This window comes from Mchenga conophoros, linkage group LG9 (genome assembly GCF_057382185.1).
Source record: "Mchenga conophoros isolate Kocher_MC1m ecotype Shallow Benthic linkage group LG9, M_conophoros_male_GT1.1, whole genome shotgun sequence".
Lineage (NCBI taxonomy): Eukaryota > Metazoa > Chordata > Actinopteri > Cichliformes > Cichlidae > Mchenga > Mchenga conophoros.
This window is the reverse complement of record NC_140534.1, coordinates 631121-651999: the sequence shown is the minus strand read 5'-3', so window position 1 is coordinate 651999 and position 20879 is coordinate 631121. Positions and strand designations below refer to the sequence as shown.

Below are 20879 nucleotides of genomic sequence, written 5' to 3'. Positions count from 1 at the left end.
CCTGCTCATTCGAGTAATGTTGTGCATTTCTGGTGGTTTATATCTTGAGCACATGTTCCTACTGTGACGTCAGCTTTGGGTTAGCAAAGACATTTATAATCAATGGAAATAAATGTTTTTCTTATTTTTAAAAGTCCAAATCCTAAACGTATTTACCATGTGTTGGTATCTGTTACAGAAAAATATTTGAACTGATCCACAGTTCCTGCTCTGATGCATCTTCTTTCTCCAGTTTCACTATTGGCAGAATTTTGGTTGCAAACATGTTTCTATAAAAGGCCTCTGTGTGTGTGTAGTATGTGAGCTGTCAACTGACCATCACCCTCTTCCAAGCATTAAGTGCTCGTTCAATTATGAACAGTTCTTTTTCTTAAGCTACTGCAGGGACATGAAACGCAACACGATGAAGTGGCTCCATCTGCGCTAATGAAAACACCATTTTTAATTACAGGCCACTGCACACATATTGAAATAGTTATGTACAGTTCATATTTCTGTTGGTAGTTCTAGAAAACAATCTTAAAATCCACAAACCAAAAAACGCTTCTGATTATTTACCAGTTCAAACAATAAAAATGTCCTTGGTGTTGGTGTCTTCTATACAGGCTCTTGATATACAAACTATAAGATAAATACATCCTAGTTTTATACATCACTTCCAACACAACCAACCTCAGGTGTGTTCATTACTCTACGGGTTTATTTTAAAGTCTGCTAATGAGTGACATGAAGTTTTATCAGTCCGGTGACCTGTCCAGGGCGTATCCTGCCTCTCACCCTATGACAGCTGGGACAGATTCCAGGACGTGCAGAAGAAAATGGACGAGTGGACGTTTTATCATCTCCAGAACAATACTCGTGCTGGGTTTTGTATGAAGTGGTCACAGGTAGTACAATATGTGTGAACTCACCAAAAATGGTTCTATAACACAAGACATTTCATTTACACAAGACATTGATCCCACCAGTGAGATATTGAGATCACTGGTGCTGAGAGAAAAGCCTTTTGTTACCAGACTTCTTTAACCTGCTGCAGTTGACTAGTTTCCTGCAGGATTGAACCACATTTGCAGTGAGTACTAGGTCTTGTCAAAGTAACTGCTGACACTTCACTGGCATTAACACGTTCCCTATCCTCCTTACAACTAAGTTTAACTTGATGTGATTTTAAAAACTAACTTTTACAAAACGTATCCACTGATTCGGTTTGACTCTGGTTTCTAAAAAGATGGCGGGACATGTTTTTACTTAATATTGTGTTTGCTTTCCTGTGACTTCACACACTCGTGTGGTTTGTCCACACACAATCTGGAGCTACAAGAATGACCTGGATGACTCAGCACGAGTGATCTTCAATGATCACCGTTCTGTTAGCGCACAGCGTGCAGTTCTCACAAGTGTCTGCTTGGAGGTAAAGCTGGGCTACAGCGTTTCTATGCTGTTGTTGCCAGGAGGCGTGAAGCCCTTTCCAGATCCATCAGAGCCAACTCTCTGATTTCTTCCAGAATAGAGTACAGACTGGGAGTTTTGCTCTGACGAAACTCTCTTTCCTCTTTGGAGAGTTTGGGGCGCCGGGCTGTCTTCTCCTGAGCCAGCGCCTCTTCATTCTGACGCACCACCTCTTTGACCAGCTGACTGCGGCCCTGAGGGCTGGGCTGCTGGGACTTGGCACTGTGGTGAGGCTTGTTGCTGATGACCTCGAGGTTTAGACGGTCAGCGTGGCAAGTTGAAGAGTGGACAGAAATACGAACCTGAAGAGAGCAGAGAACGTAAGTCACAGTATTCCTCAGTTCGATCACTACACAGTAATGGCACCTACTGAAAATAGTCTAATGGAATGCTATGCAAAGACAGGCCCACTTAAGGTTTGTGACGTAATATATAACAGCAGTCCTCTCAGCACTGTGCGCAGCGTCACAGCTAAGTAGACAGTGGTGTAGAGTGGAGAAGTTTCCGACTGTGCCACAATTTTGTTCATAAATAGGATAAATTGGATACGTATGTTACACACACGTATCCAATGTAACAAACGTTCATCCATCCGTACACGAACTTTCTTTACTGTGCTTTCTAACATTCACACGACGTGGAGACTGGAGCAGAGGGGGAGAAAAACATTCATTAACACTGTGACCTCGGTCAAGTGTCACAGTGAGGTTGTTGTTTTGTTGATTTGTTTGTTGAATATCATCATCATCTCTTTGTTTGATATGATCATAGCTTGACAGCAGTCAATGCTGTGGTGGACAACTTGTGTTTGGGCTAATGTTTCTTTCTATCTTGTTTTGGCCACATGTGTCATCCATCATCATCCATCAGTAAGCTATGTTGTTAGCATTGCCTTTGCCCTTTGACATTTATGACCCCAGGATAAGTCCATGAAAGAAAGAAAAGATGTTGATAACAGTGGAAGCAGCAGTACTCTGTCACTTTTTCATGTCTTAAAGCCAAAGATGTGAGAATAACACACCGTTACTTCAGTTTCTTTTTGTTAGCTAACCTTAGGGTAATGTTTCCTGCTCTTTTTGCTTAAATCACATGCACTTATTCCTCACAATCATCGTGTGTAACATGCCTGAACTTAATATAACTTGACGCCAGTGATGGGCAGCAACGCATAATTAGATTACTTTTTTCAAGTAACGAGTAAAGTAAGGGATTACTGTTGCAAAAAAGGTAATTAGATTACTGTTACTGTCCCGTAAACACGCTGCTCTACTGTGTTACTAAACCGTGAGTTTGTTTGCAAGAGTGTCTCATGACAATGACATAAGTGCATGCGACGTTTGTGGTAACAAACGTGTGCAGAGCAACAATGGATCATTTATCGAGTGCGAGAGAGAGAGTGCGACCGTGCAGCGTTTAAAGGCGTTTATGTGAAAACAATTACCGCCCACTGTCATTTTTTATCTCCCTTTACAAAAAGGTTTGTGTAGAAACGCCACAAACTGGAAGCATTACATTTCTTGTCTTGGAGGAGAGCCCCCCCCCCCCCCACACTTATGTTTTTGTTTTCATATAATATTTAAAAACAATAAACTGAATAACTTTAAATGATTTATTTTCAGGAATCATTTTCGTCTCATTCATCTTACTGACGTTTTGTTACCTTGAGATTAGCTAACAAAGCAGCAACCACACAACACTTTATCACAACAAGATCATAAAACGTCTCTTAATGTTGGACCACAAAAGATCCAGTAGTCGTATGAACCTGTGATTCATATACACTCATGCATATATATTTGGAATCGTCGCCTTTAGGCGCTGCATTGCTGGAAACCTTCTAAAATGATTGATTAGCGTTTTCTGTGACTTACGGTGATGTGGTCAAACAGTTTGAAGGTGGAGGTGCCACAGCTGGAGGTGGTGGTAATGCGGTCCGGGTATTTTCGCACAGTGCCACCCTGCCAATCACAGCTGCCGTCCTGTCCCGCTACCACCACCAGGCCCTCTTTGTTCTTCAGATACACAGGCCCCCTCACACCATACCTGTGAACAACATGGCTGTGGTCAGAGGCAGCCTTACTTACTCAGTGATATTACTCAACCTGCTTTGCGCCCTGTGATTTTAATCATTACATGGATTCTACAGCCTTCTCAAAATGACCACAGGTTACATTTTAATAAACTGTTAATATTGCATATCCCTGTAACACCACAAGCATGGAGAACACTGATGTTATTAAATTACACTTTCCTTGCAATAAACAAGCAGCAACCTCCAGAGGTTAGCTAAGCTAACGTAGAAGTGCCACAAACACAAGGCTGGCTCCAAAGCACCGTCCCTCCCCACAGACTCAACTTCAGCAATGCAATTAACTTATTTAAAGCCTGGTAGAGAAAAGATTCGGGGTTTTAGCCGATTTTCCCTGCTCACAATAAATGTTTAAGGAATTAGTTTAGTAAATTTATACAATTTAAAACTCATTTTGAGGTTTTTTAAGAGAAAATAAAACTAGCGTGTATACTGTTAAATATACATTGATTAGCGTGCAATTACATCTTCCAACAAATTCATTCATTGTCATAAACTTTGAATTCGTCTATTAAAAATACACGAGTGGTTGGCCGTCTGTGAGCTGCTGTACAGCTCCATTAAACAAAGGAAAAGAAGAAGACTGCAGAACAAAACACAGGACTGAAGGTTCTTACTCTGGGATAAACACCAAGACACCGTTGTCTCGAATGGAGTAGACAACAGCGTCAGCCACACAGCACGGGTCTGTCTGAGGGTCTCGTTCTCTGAAAAACAGACACTGAAACAGTGCTGTGGATCGCATTTGGGCTGCCTGTGCTGCCTGCAAATGAAACACAGACGTCAGCACAGCTTCTGTTAATAGAGTAAGAGGTGAATCATTGAAAAACACAAACAATAAAACACCCCTGACCCTGTTCTTGCTGTTGACATGGTGAGCCATTTCCTCCACTTCTTTGTTACTGGCTGGTGCTTTACCAGATACAACGCCCCTCTGCATGTGCAGGGCTGCGGTAAGAAGGCGGTGCACGACAATGTCTGCGTACCGACGGATGGGTGAGGTAAAGTGTGTGTAGCGATCCAGAGCCAGACCTACGACAACGAAGCAAATATCAGCACGTTAGCCTTCTTTCTAGTTCTCAGTCGAATAATTCTTCACAAACAACAGACGTTGGACAAGTGTGTGCAGACGTGTGATGGATGGACTGACCCACAGTCACACTGAAACTCTAGTGCAGCCAATAAAAGCTGTGCAGCGGTATCGTACCATAATGGTAGTATTGGTCTTGAGGATGAGCACCAGTGGAGAAGTACAGAGCCTGTGACATAGCAGTGGTGGCCATCATTCTGAACAACCTGTTCACCAAGGGGTCCTGTGGGTCCACAGCTCGGTCCAGTGAGGCAGCTAAAGCCTTGTTGGACCTGAAGGAACAGAGCCAGAAACCAGGGATGAGTGAGGCCTCTCATCTCAGCAGTCAGTGACACAAAGCTACTTGCATCACCATGTCTCTTGTCCTGGGACCGGTTCTGCTGTTGGTTTAACCCCCCCCCCACAATCCTCCAACCGCACATTCATATTTTGTTTTCAAACTCCATTGCAGTTCATTCCACGCCTCAGATCCTCAGACCTTTTGTAAACAGTTAAACAAATAAAAGTTAACTGTAATAGATTACAGGTTGTAATTAAATAAATCACTGCCTCTTTTAAAAAACAGAAAAACAAACCATCTTTAATTATTTGAGTTGTTTGTTTTGTTCCCGTGTGAGAATATTCAACACTGCTCTCTGTGCAAAACGGGTTTAAAAGCATAAACAGCTGTGGGATCCTGTTTGTCCGGGATTTGAACCGGGGAACAAACTGCGGCAGGATCAGCGTTGTGCCGAGGTCGGCATCGCCGACAGCATGTGTTCCCCCTGCGTGGCGAGCGTTCGCTGGGCACGGAGTGTGGATCCAGGTTACGCCGCCTCCATTACAAACAGTCAGACGTGGAAGTAGTGATGTTTTAGTTTTGTAAAAAAGTGAAACCTGAGTGTCGTTACATTACCATTCAGTTTAAGGGTTACAACAGAAAATGAAATATTTATTGTCCTCTCGTGGTATCAGACGGGATTATTTTAACAAACGAAGGACATTTTGCCTGATAATTATATTTATCCTGTAACTTTACTGTGTAAAGAGCTAAAACCTCCAAAGTTTCAGGAGTAGTTAGTCGTTATAAGAAGTGTTTGTGAACTGAAAATCAAGAATGTGGGATCCTGTTTGTCCGTGATTTGGACAGCCCAGCGTGTGCTCCCGACGCAGGGGAAACTAATTCTGTCGGGGAGACCGACCTTGCCACGACAGCTGTTGTGAAGCTGAAGCCAAAGGCAAGATATGCTTCATCATATGTTCTAGTCTTTGGTTTGGAAGCATATTTGGCTTCAACCTCAACCTGAGCTGAAGGAACATGTCTTCTTCTTGTCTGACTGCTCATGTGACACCTGAGTGTGTCCCCGTGTTATCAAACATTTCAGGTTCACACACTTGTGTGTCTGAACATGATGTGCGTTGGACTACAATATGCATTTCCTCAGTTTCTATACTGAACAGTCAAAAACATTACCTGGTGTCAATGGTGAAACCTTTGGCCTTTGCAGTGTCCACCAGCTGGTTGAATAGCTCCTGTTGTGGTGGTGGGTGACACCTTAGAAGGGCCTGGTTGGGGAAAGCTTCCTGGATCTTGCGGGCCACCCAGTGGTTGGCGTAAATCATGCACTCTGCCACGGTCTCATGGACCTCCAGGGGCTGACGAGGGACCAGGGCCGTAATGTTCCTCTCCTCATCCAGCTGGGCACCCACCTGAAAAGGGAAAATGCTTCTAACGTGACTTCAATGAAAAAGAATATGAAAATGCATCAGTGGGCCACATTTTACTACAGTTTACTTTAACTCAGTTGAACATGCACCATTCCACCGGAACAAATGCTGCACGGAGAACCAAATGTGAATGAATCTCAACCTGAAAACAGTCTACTGTCTTTCCTACGTTCAGCTCTCTATCATACCAGTAAGAACACATATCCCTAACAGGCACACAGCTCTGCTCATGGGCACAGAAACTCCACCGATCTGCTGTTCATGCTTTTTGTTTATAGTGGACAGCCAATCAGAGTTTAAGTTAGCTCAAAGGAAATGTGCCTTAAAGAGAGAACAAAACTTTTCTCAGACTAAGGATGAACTGAGGGGACCCAAAGCACTTCAGCAGGAACCAAAAGAAGCCAGAAAGTTTGGATTTGAACACAGTTTTGGCCGTTTTATATAATAGATCAAGATGAAACATCTGTTGTCCTTATCCTTCAGGACAACAGATGTTTCACCAGCGGTCAATAATCCAGCTTTGTCAAGATAAGAACTTGATTTTTGGGTGGCAGCTCAATCATTAAACACACTTTTAGAAATATATTGGTTTTTCCACTATCCCAGAAGCAACCCGAGAGAATCATTTTTACTTCATATCAATATTCTGTGTGCGTACAGCCATAACAGGAATGCAATAACTGAATAATAAATAAATCCAAGACATCCTATTAGAGAGCATCTTATAGAACAACAGGAATTGTCCATATGAGGTTTTAACAGATGGCCGACCAGCCGCTGTAGATAAATGGCTGTGATCTAATGTGAAAACTGTCAGTGGTTTCACAGTGGAGTGCTTGGTTTCTTTATTCCAATATTCTCACTGAAATGACTTTCTGATAAAATGTTTTCTGCTGAGGAACGTGTTCTGCTTAGACGCCTGATTTTAAAAATAACGTCTCTATTAGACCGTACTATAATTTATTATCGATGAAAAGAAATATATGGTATCCATCTGTAATTCTGTAAATAACACAGCAAAAAACCAAACTAAACATAAAGACCTGGAAGACTCCTGCGTCTAAATTCATTCAGTTATTGTACTGAGTCCTGAACATGTTAGAAATATGGTATCTAAGCAGATTCTTACTCTGGATGGCATTACCTTGGCCTCCAGTAACGCTGTGAGGAACCTTGGAGTCATGTTTGACCAGGACATGTCCTTCAATGCACATATTAAACAAATATGTAAGACTGCGTTCTTCCATTTGTGCAACATCTCTAAAGTTAGAAATATCCTGTCTCAGAGTGACGCTGAAAAACTAGTTCATGCATTTATTACTTCCAGGCTGGACGACTGTAATTCATTATTATCAGGATGTCCAAAAAACTCGCTGAAAAGCCTTCAGCTGATCCAAAATGCTGCAGCAAGAGTCCTGACAGGGACTAGAAAGAGAGAGCAGATTCCCTTCATTGGCTTCCTGTTAAATCCAGAATTCAAAATCCTGCTCCTCACATACAAGGTCTTAAATAATCAGGCCCCATCTTATCTTAATGACCTTGTAGTACCATATCACCCTATTAGAGCACTTCGCTCTCGCTCTGCAGGCCTACTTGTTGTTCCTAGAGTATTTAAAAGTAGAATGGGAGGCAGAGCCTTCAGTTTTCAGGCCCCTCTTCTGTGGAACCAGCTTCCAGTTTGGATTCAGGAGACAGACACTATCTCTACTTTTAAGATTAGGCTTCAAACTTTCCTTTTTGCTAAAGCATATAGTTAGGGCTGGACCAGGTGACCCTGAATCCTCCCTTAGTTATGCTGCAATAGACCGTGGCAGCTGGGGGATTCTCATGATGACGCCGAACATCATCATCACCTCTTTGTCATCATTATCACTGACTACATGTTTATAGACCAATCTCCATTTAATCATTAGTTATCATTAATCCCTGGCCCTTTTCCACAGGTGTCTTTTGACCTGATTTCCTCCCCTCGGCTGTATGAAGTGTTTCGGGGTGACTGATACTGAATTTTCTAACCATGATGTCATCTGACAAAATGACCAAACACAGAGGTTAAGTCAAACTTTCACTTAGACAGAAGCTTAGAAGGGAGAATCTTCTGCAGCTGAAATGTGCGAGAAAGATAGTGGTTCCAGTTTTTAATGTGCAGAATGGATTTCTCTCCACTGAAGCTATGTGCACGGTTTACTTTGTTTGATTCACTTCAGATTCATTGAATCATTTTGTGTCGTATGTTAGACGTCAGTAGTGACGATGTGTTAGGGTTAGACACTCAGCTATAACATGCTTACGCTTTCAATTAAGAACATGAACCTTAAATGTTTGCAGTCTTTATTTATATAGTCTTACTGTTAAGTACACACATTACCAAAACACACAAAATACTCTATGAAGATACAAGAAACCAATCATACCTCCACTCCTTCCAGCTCCAGCGCTCCTCCTCTGTCCCTCTTTGCCCGAAGATGTCTGGCTACATGTGTGAGCATCTCAAGTGCCTCAGTGAGTTGAGCTAGCTTAGAACCCTTTTCCTGAGGACCCAGGTTGGCCAGTTCCGCTACCTCAACCTGTTCTCCGTTGAGGAGCGCCTGAGCCAGCTCGTAGTGGAGCTGATAGGAGGAGCGGATGAGTGTACGACCATACCAGACCTCTTGGACTTCAAGGGATTCTGCGTCAAGCTCCCAAAGCACGCTCATTGCATACCTGAATTTGAAAGTGTCAGTTACACAACTAGCATGCATTTTAAGCATATGAAAATGAAACGTGTGATGGGAAGTCTACTAACCTGTCAGCACCTCCCAGCAGTGAGCAAAGGTCTGCGCTGAGAATAGCAGGCAGCATGTCGTACCTGCGGTCTGCCAGGTAGTAGGTTGTAGCCCTTAAGAAGTGACATAATAAATATAAAAAGGCAATGAGATCAAAGCAGCAGCTTTATCATCTTCTTTCTAATCAAAAGTGAGACATAATTTGAAAATAAGTACTAAATATTCAGAGTTTGTTCCACCTTTGTCATTTTCATCCTTCTGTTTATTAATAAGTCAGGAAGGATGAAATAAATAAGCAAAATGTTTTTCTTATGATTTAATAAATATTCCCCATTTTCTGAAATAGAATTTAAGGCTTCAAACCACAATCATGAGATTTTAATTTACTTCTTTAAAGTGTGGAGGCGAGCTGGACAGGTGGGTGATCTGCACGCTGCTTTGTGGACAGCTATGAAATGTAAAATGGAATTTTAGAGTAAGTCAGAGAGAAAGCAGAGGACCAAAACGACATTAAAAATCACAACATAAAAAATATATAGTAAGATTTCAGTATTATTTTATAAGTGCACGTTGTTAACAGTCTACACGGAGTTTCTCTCCTCACTCGGCTCTCAATCATCTTCTGTACATGCTGCTGCTGCTGCTGCTGCTGCCTTTAAAAAACGACATGCACTTCATGGACCTTCTTACTAATTTATCTGCAGACTACACTTTATCAGATACATTTTATTAGCACTGGGTTAGACACTTCTGCCTTCTGAACACTCCTTTCTTCACTTCCAAGACTCAACAAGGTGCTGAAAGAATTCCGTAGAGATTTTGGATTATAGCGAGATTACACCGAGATGACAGCAGAATGCATTTGCTGCAGATTTGTCGGCCGTTCAGCTGTGACACAAATTTTTTTGGGCTGCTTCCCTGTCACATGGTGTCATCGCTGCATGTTCCCAGGAAGGAAAATTTGTGGAGATCAAGTGCAAGCATTACTTTTGCAGCCCCGACCTTCACTTCATTTACTGCAGATATTTTAAACTCAGTTTTATTCATTTGTACAATACAGCACAAAATAAATAAATAAATCAGAACATGTGCATATATCTGGACATAAACACAGATGAATATCTTCTTGTTCTATTACTGTGGTTCAACTGTCTTGTATCATCATCCTCTTTATTAATAAGATGCACTGAAAGCCAATTATAGACAAACCATTAACATCAGGTACTCAAGGTCACATGCCATCATGTGACCTCCGGTGTTTTCCTGACACCCGTAACTGTACAAAGGGGATCTGAAAACAAATGATGTGTGACACACTGTTCTTTACTTCTACCACTCAGTAGAATAAAACTAATTTAGTTGGAAGCGGACTCATTTTTCCTTTTTTTGCTGCATGACCTTCTGGTTGAATGTTGTGTACAAGTATGGCTGCCATGTCCCGTAGTAATATATGTTTATGAAGGCCACAGTGAAAATCACTCAGGCTTTCCCACAGCGGAAACATTCCCCTGTCCTGTTAATGGCATCGTACTCAAAATGAGCACAAGTTCTTCGTAACAACATGGACCACTGTGTTCTGTGTGTAGCAGTTCTCTACTGTGAGAACCCCAACCACCTTTTAGCACGACCAGCATTCGTCCATTCGCACACATATTCATACAGCGCGTTAGTCTATACCTTTAAGCATTTTCTCTCACATGCACACTCACACTAACGGATGCATCCAGGGAAATTTGGGGGTTAAGTATTTTGTGCAAGGTGACTTTAACATGAAGCCCGAAGGCATCAGGGATTGAACCAACAATGTGCTGACCATTGGTTCAATTCCTGGTGCCAGTGATACTTTCAAAGCCATCATGGACCCTGTGAAGTCCTTCTACATGTGATTAAATGATAGACATTTAAGGCTTAATGCTTCACATCAGACACGAGCCTTATTTAAGGTGGCCCTCTGTGTTATTTATAATTGCGCTACAAGGCATGCTGCTGATGCAACATTAATTCAGGCAACAACTTTCTTGCCTCTTTGTACTTCTGAAAGTTCCTCTGAACACTTATGCAAGATGCTGTAATTTTCTTTTATCCTTTTATATCCCACCTACTCTACCCAACCACTCCAACCAGTTCCTCACCTTGAACGTGCCTCCAAGTCTGTGAGCGAACCCTCTTTGACAAAGTGAGTGACATCAGCAATGTGAACTCCCAGCTCCAGCCTTCTGTTGGGGAGCTTGTGTACAGACAGCGTGTCGTCTACATCTTCACAGCCGCGTGGATCGATGCTGAACACCAGGCGACTGTCCCTAAGATCCCGCCGCTCTGCCACCTCAGAGGGGTCTACCGTCCACGGCTTCTCCAGAGAGTTGACCGGCATCTCTCTCAGCTGATGGCAGACGGACAGGCACAGCTAAACAGCCGCATAGTCTTTTGAACTTTTCACATTTTGTTATGATTCTATACAAAACATTAATAATAATAATAATAATAATAATAATAATACATTTTATTAAGCGCCTTTCAAAACACTCAAGGACACTTTACACAAAGACAAAGCAAAACAGTGTTTCACTTTCAGTTGCTCCCTTGTCACAAGGGGTCACCACACCTGATAGCTCAGCATCTTTTGATACGGCAGAGTTTTATACCAGATGCCCTTCCAGGCACAACCCTGATTTGTATCTCCGGTTGCAATCGAACCAGTGACATTTTGCCTGCAAGCCAGTGTGTAAACCACTGATGAAAAAAGGAAAGAATGAACTATTCCACATATTTAATGATTCTTTAATATTTTGTTGATTTGATAATAATAATAATAATAATAATGGATTGGATTTATATAGCGCTTTCCAAGGCACCCAAAGCGCTTTACAATGCCACTATTCATTCACTCTCACATTCACACACTGGTGGAGGCAGCTACAGTTGTAGCCACAGCTGCCCTGGGGCAGACTGACAGAAGCGAGGCTGCCATATTGCACCATCGGCCCCTCTGGACAACAATAGCTATATTGCAATCTTTAAAACCTTTGGTTACTATGGTAACTCTCTGATAACCAAGCACTCTCTGATGTGACCAATCACAGAAGCTCTACTGCCACCCCCTTTATAACATAAAAAGTTATGAATGATGTTCCAGTCTATGATAGTGGACTCATCTGTGCTTGTCCTTTGTTACAGCCCATTGCAACCCTTACACTCCTTACAGTGGAAATGCAGTTGTCTTCAGGTGTTGCCTAGGTTTAACTGCCGATTGTCTACACCTGGTGAGGTGTGGCTAAAGGCGTTCCTGAAGTGGTCTAGTCCAATCACCTTCTCCAGGCCAATCAGCATTCATGCTGTGTCCTCGGTTATTCTTCCTTGTACACGCCTCATCTCATCACTCATGCTCCATTCAACCATTCCACCACCAGCTTCCAGGCTCTCGGGGCTCCTGCTCTAATCCTTTTCACAGACGGGGTTCTGTTCCGCTGAGATAGGCCATCTGAGTCTAACGGCAAATCACCTGTTTAAATTCTGTTCATCAGTAAATCAATTTCATTCTTTCAAATAACCTCTCCTTATTAAAATATCTGTACTGTATTTAGTGATGAACAATTGTTAAACTCTGGTGTTTGCTCCCATAATTTCCCTTTTATTTTGACGCTCTCTGCTCTTTCCTCTTTCACCTGATCTCTGACTGCGATTGTTTGGAGGTGAAAACCAAACATCACCTGGGTTTCAGAAAACCAGAGTTACCCTGGTAAGCAACCATTCTCTGTATCTCACTATGGGAGATATAATCTACTTCCAGGTTGTAAGTTCTTTATCCTTAACAAGGTATGGAGCAGGGTAAGCCCACACTAAGGACTGAGTGTGCCAGTGAGGATGCAATAATATCAAAAACGCATAACCTAACAAATGTAATAGATGGTCCTCTGGTGAACTGTGAAGGTCACACTCTCAGTAGCCTTCAACAGCCACACAGACAGATACACTCAACAAAACAGGAACACACAGATGCTTCAATCTATGCAAAGGAGTGCAAGACACAGAAAAGCGCTATATATGGCTACATTTTCAGCAATTTACCGTTTAAAAGTGGGCCCTGCATAAACAGGATGTGGACCAATTGGTGCATTCCCAAAGTAAATGTGATACGAAAGAGTAGCTAAATGCAGTTTAATAAATGGAAAATAATCCTCTCTTATTTAGCTAATCCTGAAGGAAACATAACATGTGGAACAGAGTTAGGAATGGGTACCGGCAATGTTCCCTCGAAGCTGTGTGTGTGCACAATTGCGCACTGCTGGCACGGTCTCTGCGCACAGAAAATCTGCGTTGCGCACAAAAAAAAAAATCTAACCTGAATTGAAATTAAAATCAATACTTTAACAAGTCTGTTTTGCAGTGTTAGTCAGTGACTGGCTGCTCCCGTATGGGATCCAGCCAGTAATGCGATTCACATTCGTATATACGCAGCTAATCAATGTCGTTGACAGGCTCTGACAGCGTCCTTATGTGCCGACACCGGTGTTTTAGCGAGCAAAGCGGCGTGGCGACGTTTAGTGTGTGTCAGAACAATGAGGCGACTGCTGAGTGTTACAGGTGTTACAGCAGTGACACATCTGCTGCTGTCAGGCCTGCAGGTATCAGGCTGTTGTTCTCCTTCATCTCATAGTTGACAGAAATTATTTTTGGAGTGGCACAAATAATTTGTGTGGCATCAGATTTGATGCAATTTGATGATTGTTCTCTAAATAATTTAAAATGTTTATTTAAAAAAACGCCTTGGCTGCATTTTTAGGTAAACAGCTGCAAAAAACTTTGTTGTTTGCATAACTCAGTTACTTTTTTGAAGAAGTAACTATATAATTAATTACCCAACATTGGTCATTATTTACTGTATTTTGCAGACAGAGTTACAGACTCTCTCCCAGACCACAGACTCATAATACAAGTCAGAGCTTTATGAAAAAAAAAACAAAAGAAACTTGTGTTTTCAAAATTGGAGTTCAAGTTATTTTTACTTCCAATAGTGTTAACATGCTACACAGGTCATGAACAAGATTTTTTTGTTTTGTTTTTTTAAATTTTCATTGTAAGTGGGCTAAAATAGTTAATTAAAAGTAGTCTAACATAAATGTAAATGCTGTAATTTTATTATTTTAATAAACCATGTAACTTGCATGGATTCAATGCTGGCGTCACCACAGTGCACACGTCTGCTGTTGCTCACAGTGGTCCAAGGGATCGCTCAGGGAGTTTCTGTGTTCGCTCAGACACATGAAAAATTAGAGGGAACATTGGGTGCGGGTATACCGGATACGGGTGGCTTTTTTTTTTCTTGAGATGTCATACACTTTGGATTCTAGCCAATCATTTTACGTTTCCGAGGATAGTAGGCGGGTCCAGGTACGTATGTTCTTTGAGAGCAGAGCTACAGATTAAATGTCCAAGGCAAAGCGGTCAAAAGTCTGGCTGTACTTCACAGCAAAATATGCAAACTCAGCAGCAACAAGTGCTTTAAGGTGATACTGTGATACTGTGCAAAGGAAGTAACACCTCGAATCCAATGAAACACCTGGCAACGCAATAGCGTTTTTTTAAAAGCAGAGAAATGCGCCGTATTTGATAGCTTGCTGCGAGACTTCACACCGAGCACATCTGCTGCGGGTGGGTTGCCTGTTATTGGACCTGGAGTTAGCAACATCCCCCAAAAACCCGAAGAGGAGAGTCCTGGCCCCTAGCCCTGCCAGTGTAGCAGACGGATGATGATGCAGCAGCAACCGTTCTTCTCTGCGTGAGGAGCTTAATGTTGTTCGTGTGTAATTTACGTTGAGTAGGCTAACCACGTTATTACATTAATGCATGTAAGGTGAACTAGCAAACACCGTCGTAGTTACATGCGACTGTCTTCTTGTTTGATAGAGTGATACCATACATGCCCTGTAGCTGCAGAAAAAGCTAACACCGTTATCTTTTTACAAAAAAAACAAACAGCTAAACATGTTTTCCATTATTCACCGGTTCCAAACAAAGTAGGTATGTTGTATCAAAAGAAAAGGCTAACTTGGTTATCATTTTGCAGAAAAAAGAGACTGCTAAAAATAAAAACATAAGAGGTTTTTGGACAAAGTTTGTGTTCTCCATTCTTTAAGCAATTCAATTCAATTCAATTTTATTTATATAGCACCAAATCACAACAAAAGTCGCCTCAAGGCGCTTCATAGATACAGAGAAAAACCCAACAATCATATGACCCCCTATGAGCAGCACTTTGGCAACAGTGGGAAGGAAAAACTCCTGTTTAACAGGAAGAAACCTCCAGCAGAACCAGGCTCAGGGAGGGGCGGGGCCATCTGCTGCGACCGGTTGGGGTGAGAGAAGGAAGCAACGGTTAGAGCACCATTTAAGCACCCGCACAGTTTCAAAAGTACCGGTATCGGATAAAACCTAAACGATACCCATCCCTAAACAGAGTATAGATAAGGAATCTCTCAAATACTTCATAAAATGAGCATGTAGAAAGTGATCTAGCATTCTGAATGTTCACAATGACTCTCAGAGAGAGACCTGCTTCATTTTAAATCAGCCACTCGTGTGCCACGCCCAGAGTGCTGACCATTTGGGATGTGGAAGAAAAAAATCACGCCAAGTCAATGTTCAAAGGCAATGGTCATGGCCAGTAGTGGAACAGAAAAGCTAGTTCTGCCATCAATGGCCTGATGGGCCAGTATGGGATCTATAAAAATGAGAGACAGCTACTCCTCCCTCACCCCACTCAGTATCACTGGTATGAGGTTGAGAAGGGGAAAATGCATACAGGTGCCCTTATCAAGCAGGTGGCCAATGTCCTGAAAGAGCTTAGCCAAGTAAGCTGACAGTAGGGTGACCACATTAAGGGTTATTATGGACCGAGCTGTCAACTTGCAAACCTTTTGGTCATATAAGTCTGTGAAGGTTCTCAGTCATCCAGGTCATCGTAGTCTAAGGAGCTTGGAAAGAAAAGCGTCCAAACTTCTATAAGTTCCTTGAAGACGTTTCACCTGTCAGAAGCTTCTTCAGGTCTAGGAGTAACTGGTGGAAAGAAAGGCTGTTGGCTCTTTTAAAGGGACAGTACCTAACCACTGGTACAGATATGTTGATGACACATGGGTCAAAATCAAAACCCAGGAAGTAGAATCCTTCACTGTTTACATCAACGCTGTGGATAAAAACAAAGTTCACCAGGGAAGACACAAAGGATAACAGTATGCCATTCCTGGACTTTGCCGTGCGCATTAAAGAGAACGGAAACCTCAACATGAAGTTTACTGGAAGCCCACACACACGGACCAGTACCTCCTGTTTGACTCCCATCACCCTCTGGAACACAAACTTTGAGTAATCAGGACCCTACACCACCGGGCAGAACATGTTCCCTCTAAGCCTGAAGGAAAAAAGAGGGAACACACACATGTAAAGGAAGCTCTTAAAATGAGACAAGACTCAGCTGTCAGAAGACATAGTTTGAAAGAGAAGTAAAAGAGGCATCTATGTCCACTGTGAGCGACCATCTTTGAACAGAGGCAGCGGCTTACGACACCAACTGTCTGCCATCTATAATCCAGTTTTGAGATCCCTTCCCAGACGCTTCCACTCACATCCTGGGCCATCTGACCTCAGGAAATCACATGATAGGCTGGGGCTAGGATTCACAGTGGGTTCACCCGAATACTTGGCTGATTGTGACCCACACCCATTTTCACACCTTGGCTCGTGTGATTAGGTAGAGGATCATTAGGGGGTCCATCTCTCCTGGGGGACACTCCCATAGGGCTTAAAATCTGGGACTCTGCACCAGTTTCTCCTAGAACTGAAGAAACCTCTCAGATGAGAGGTGAAACATCTTCAAGAAAAAGTCCAGACTCTTTTTTTCCCCAAGCTTTTGGTATATGGAGCTGCTAGGGTTCTTTCACTGCTTGGTGATTTGGTAATAATGTTTTAATAATGTCCAGCTGTTTTTGGACAATTCTGAAGCTTATTAATCCTTAACAATCAAAAACCTACATCCAAAGTACAACCAGAGCTGGGAATTAGTAACAAAAACATATTTTCTGAAATTACTTAACTTACTAGAATCCTGCAAGTTTTATCACACAGGATGAAGCAAATTACTCACCAAAGTATTTCCAAACTGTGTAGATGGGTATTTGCCACCATTTGCGTCAATTATGGTTGAATTTAACTGTTTAATTGCAATTTATAGACATCAAAAAAAATCACATTTTATCATAATATTTATATTCACAATAATTGCTGATGGGTTCACAACAGCTAAATACGAAAGGTGAAACATACTATATAGGCTTGTGGAATTTGCCTTTTAGAGATGTAAAAACTTGAATTTATCTCTAACGTAGGTGCTCTCACCTGTGCGTCTGAGAAAGGAAGAATATGGATGCAGTTCTCTAGGAGGATGGTCTGGACCTCAGTCTCAAGCTCTCCAGCTCGACCCAAAACCCGTACACTATGGCCGTTGGGATAGAATGACGTGCTTTCCCATGAATCAATGCGCACCACAACTCTGTGGTCCTAGGTGAGGATGAGAAGACAGGGATAGAAATGAGACAGCACTTAGTAAACACTGGTCACACTATGAGACAAAAGCATAATGCTATAGTAACACTAGAGACTGGAGCGCAAACAAGATCGGTGTTGCTATGTGCAATGAATTTGCAATATTGTTGGCTTTGAAATGCTTCTTTGGAAGACGGGGACTAATTCTGCAACTACTCTCAGTCAGTTACTTTTATTTAAAGGGTGCAAAACACCAATCAAATGGTGATAAGATGGTCTGGAGATAGAGTCCTGCTTTTCAAGGCAATCACCTTGAAAGCGTTCATCCAGAGGTTGACAGTGTTGTATTCTCAACCTTTGATCGACCAGTTGGTTGCCGTAACTACTTGTAATTGAACGCTGAATGCAAAATATTCACTGCAATCACTGGAAAAGCAGCGTTTTTTCTTTGTTACAAGGCAGGTGCCGTCCTATTTTTACTCATGTGACTAAGCCATAATGTACATCATGAAAATAAAATCAACCTATAGATGTAAGTCAAGTCAGACCTGCAGAGCTTCAGCCTGTTGAGTACTGATGCGGATTTTAGGAATACGCTGGTCCCAAGGTATGGTCAGTATCCGCTGGGAATTCCTGCTCTGGGACTGAATCCCATCCCTAGTGGGGAAAGTTACCACGTAGTCTCTCCAGTTCCTCTGCAGGATCCCTACAATACGACCTGTGGGGTTAAATGTCAGACATCAGTACAGAGAGACATTTATGGAGTAAGTGAGGATGGACTCGATGATTGCGGTGTAGAATTGCATCATCGTCCGTGTTGGCAGGTTGAATTTCTTCAGCTGCCTCAGGAAGCACATCCTCTGCTGAGCCTTCTTTATGACGGAGGTGACGGAGGCTCCCACTTCAGGTCCTGGGTGATGGTGGTACCCAGGAAGCGGAATGAGTCCACAGAGGTGATGGGGGTGTCAGTCAGGATGATGGGGGGGAGTGGGGCTGTGTGCTTCCTGAAGCCCACAATAATCTCCACTGTCTTCTGGGCATTCAGCACCAGGTTGTTGTGGCTGCACCAGGACACCAGACGTTCAACCTCCCTCCTGTAGGCAGACTCGTCCCCGTCCGAGATGAGTCCAATAGCGGTGGTGTCATCTGCAAACTTGATTAGCTTGACAGACTGGTGGGTGGAGGTGCAGCAGTTGGTGTACAGGGAGAAGAGCAGAGGAGAAAGAACGCAGCACTGGGGGGGAGCCGGTATATACATATGTACTACATAATTACATATGTGTTCATTCATAGTTTTGATGCCTTCAGTGAGAATCTACTATGTAGAAGTACCAGGCCATGACAGAAAAACCACTAAAAAAAAGGCGTGTCCACACTTTTGACTGGTAGGGGCTTCAGGTGTGCTTAGTGAATACCTCAGGCACCAGAAACCCAAGAAAGAGGAGCAAGAAGAGGAACCATCATGGAAGGACAGGATCCTGCACAGTACCACCAACAGATAAAAGAACTAGCTCACATCCAGAAATCCTACCAGTGGCTGGACTGGACTGAAATAGAGCACAGAGGCACTAATAATGGCAGCACATGAAGCCATAAGTACAAGATCCATAGAGGCTGGGGTCTACCAGACCAGTCAGTCAAGACCCCAGATACAAGCGTAAAGATGCCCCTGAGACAATCCAGCACATAACAACAGGGTGCAAGATGCTAGCAGACATACATGGAACGCCATAACCAAGTGGCCGGCATAGTATAAAGGGAATATCTGTGCCGAGTATGGCCTGGAAGTCCCGAGGTCAAAACGGGAGACGCCCCTTAGTGTGATGGAGAATGACCGAGCTAAGATGCTTCGGGGCTTCCAGATACAGACGGACAAAATGGTGATGGCTAATCGGACATAGTGGTGGTGAACAAGCAGAGGAAGACGGCTGTAGTGACAGATTTAGCAATCATCAGGAACATCAGGACGAAGGAACATGAGAAGCTAGAGTACCAAGGGCTCAGAGAAGAGCTTGAGAAGATGTGGAGGTGACGGTAACAGTGGTCCCCGTGGTAACCTGAGCACTCGGTGCGGTGACTCCCAAGCTAGGCGAGTGGTTCCAGCAGATCCCGGGAACAACATCTGAGATCTCTGTCCAGAAGAGCGCAGTCCTGGGAACAGCAGAGATGCTGCGCAGGACCCTCAAGCTCCCAGGCCTCTGGTAGAGGACCTGAGCTTGAAGGATTGACCGCCCGCAGGGGGGGGAAGTTTTTTGTCCTTAGGACCTCGTGTGTAAAAATAATAACAATAAGAAGGGTTAACAATGGTCAATTGCCTCCAGTTAGATTAAAATGTATTTTATGTGTTGCATATTTTTTATGTAAAAACACAGGGTGTTCCCATTAGCCAAATTAAAAGTGTGACAAGCTAAAACAGTATTTTTGCACCTGAACTATCCCTCCCTGTTCTAGGTCTGCCACAGCTGAAAAGATTATTGATTATTTGTGCGAGTCCACGTGTATAGTTGCAGGAGTGTTCCTCGCCTTTTGAATACTGGGCCCTGAGTTGTGTGCTTAATTAATTAGTGTTTTTCTTTCTTTCTCTCTTTTGTCATTTGCGAGGTTACACTGGCAAACTTATGGGGCCCCGTCTGTCTCTGTTCTGTTGTGTTTGGTAAAGGGAACTGTATGTTAGTGGAAGCTCAGGATGCGTTCCCTGCCATTTGTGTCTCCTAGACTTAAAACTTTCTTTTGTATTGGACGAAAGAAAAGGTGTCAGACGTAAAAAAAATTCTACAGAAGATGAACAATATCTGCCATGTCATTAAAAAGCAGGAAAAACCAGCAAAGACGTGACACAGAACCTGAGAGATGCATTTGGCCCTTGAGTTGTTCGACGAAACTTCATCGTTATTTGAATCTCTGGAAATGTGGCTGTCAAGAAGCTATTCCCTGACGAATGGAACCATGGAGAAGAGGTTCAGTTGTGCCAAATTACACCAGAACTGTAATAAAAATCAGTAGCAACTTTAAAAAAAGTTTAATTGTGAATGCCTGTCCAGAAAATAGCTTCCAAATGTTATTTCACCCAAATATGTTCTTATAATGTTGCTTCATGCAGGTGATATAAACAAGAATGGTGAATGGACTAATTCTTATACAGCTCTTTTCTACTCTCACCCAATCACCCCATTCACACAAGCACTTCCTTCTATGCGTTTAAGTGCTTACTAAGCAACATTCACACTCACTATACTCCAATGGA

At 42.7% G+C, this 20879-nt stretch overlaps 1 protein-coding gene across 1 annotated transcript; it reads right to left on the bottom strand.

Annotated features, from left to right (window-relative positions):
* Positions 1 to 412: 412 nt before the first annotated feature.
* On the bottom strand, positions 413 to 17616 carry LOC146566531 (DIS3-like exonuclease 1). The gene is made up of 10 exons (XM_085286006.1): positions 17489 to 17616; positions 11233 to 11480; positions 9121 to 9213; positions 8750 to 9038; positions 6082 to 6317; positions 4746 to 4900; positions 4392 to 4570; positions 4156 to 4301; positions 3321 to 3492; positions 413 to 1751 (listed from the first exon to the last, which is right to left on the bottom strand). Exons 2-10 carry the CDS (start codon positions 11469 to 11471, stop codon positions 1434 to 1436), a joined length of 1827 nt encoding a protein of 608 aa, XP_085142132.1. The 5' UTR covers positions 11472 to 11480; positions 17489 to 17616; the 3' UTR covers positions 413 to 1433.
* Between the last annotated feature and the right edge of the window lie 3263 nt (positions 17617 to 20879).

Excerpts from the sequence above, each read along its gene's own strand:
- LOC146566531 (XM_085286006.1), bottom strand. The coding sequence starts at position 11,471 with ATGCCGGTCAACTCTCTGGAGAAGCCGTGGACGGTAGACCCCTCTGAG. Across the intron at positions 4,901-6,081 it reads GGTTTCACCATTGACACCAG|GTCCAACAAGGCTTTAGCTG; the intron begins GTAATGTTTTTG and ends CTGTTCCTTCAG. Across the intron at positions 4,302-4,391 it reads ATGTCAACAGCAAGAACAGG|GCAGCACAGGCAGCCCAAAT; the intron begins GTCAGGGGTGTT and ends TTTCATTTGCAG.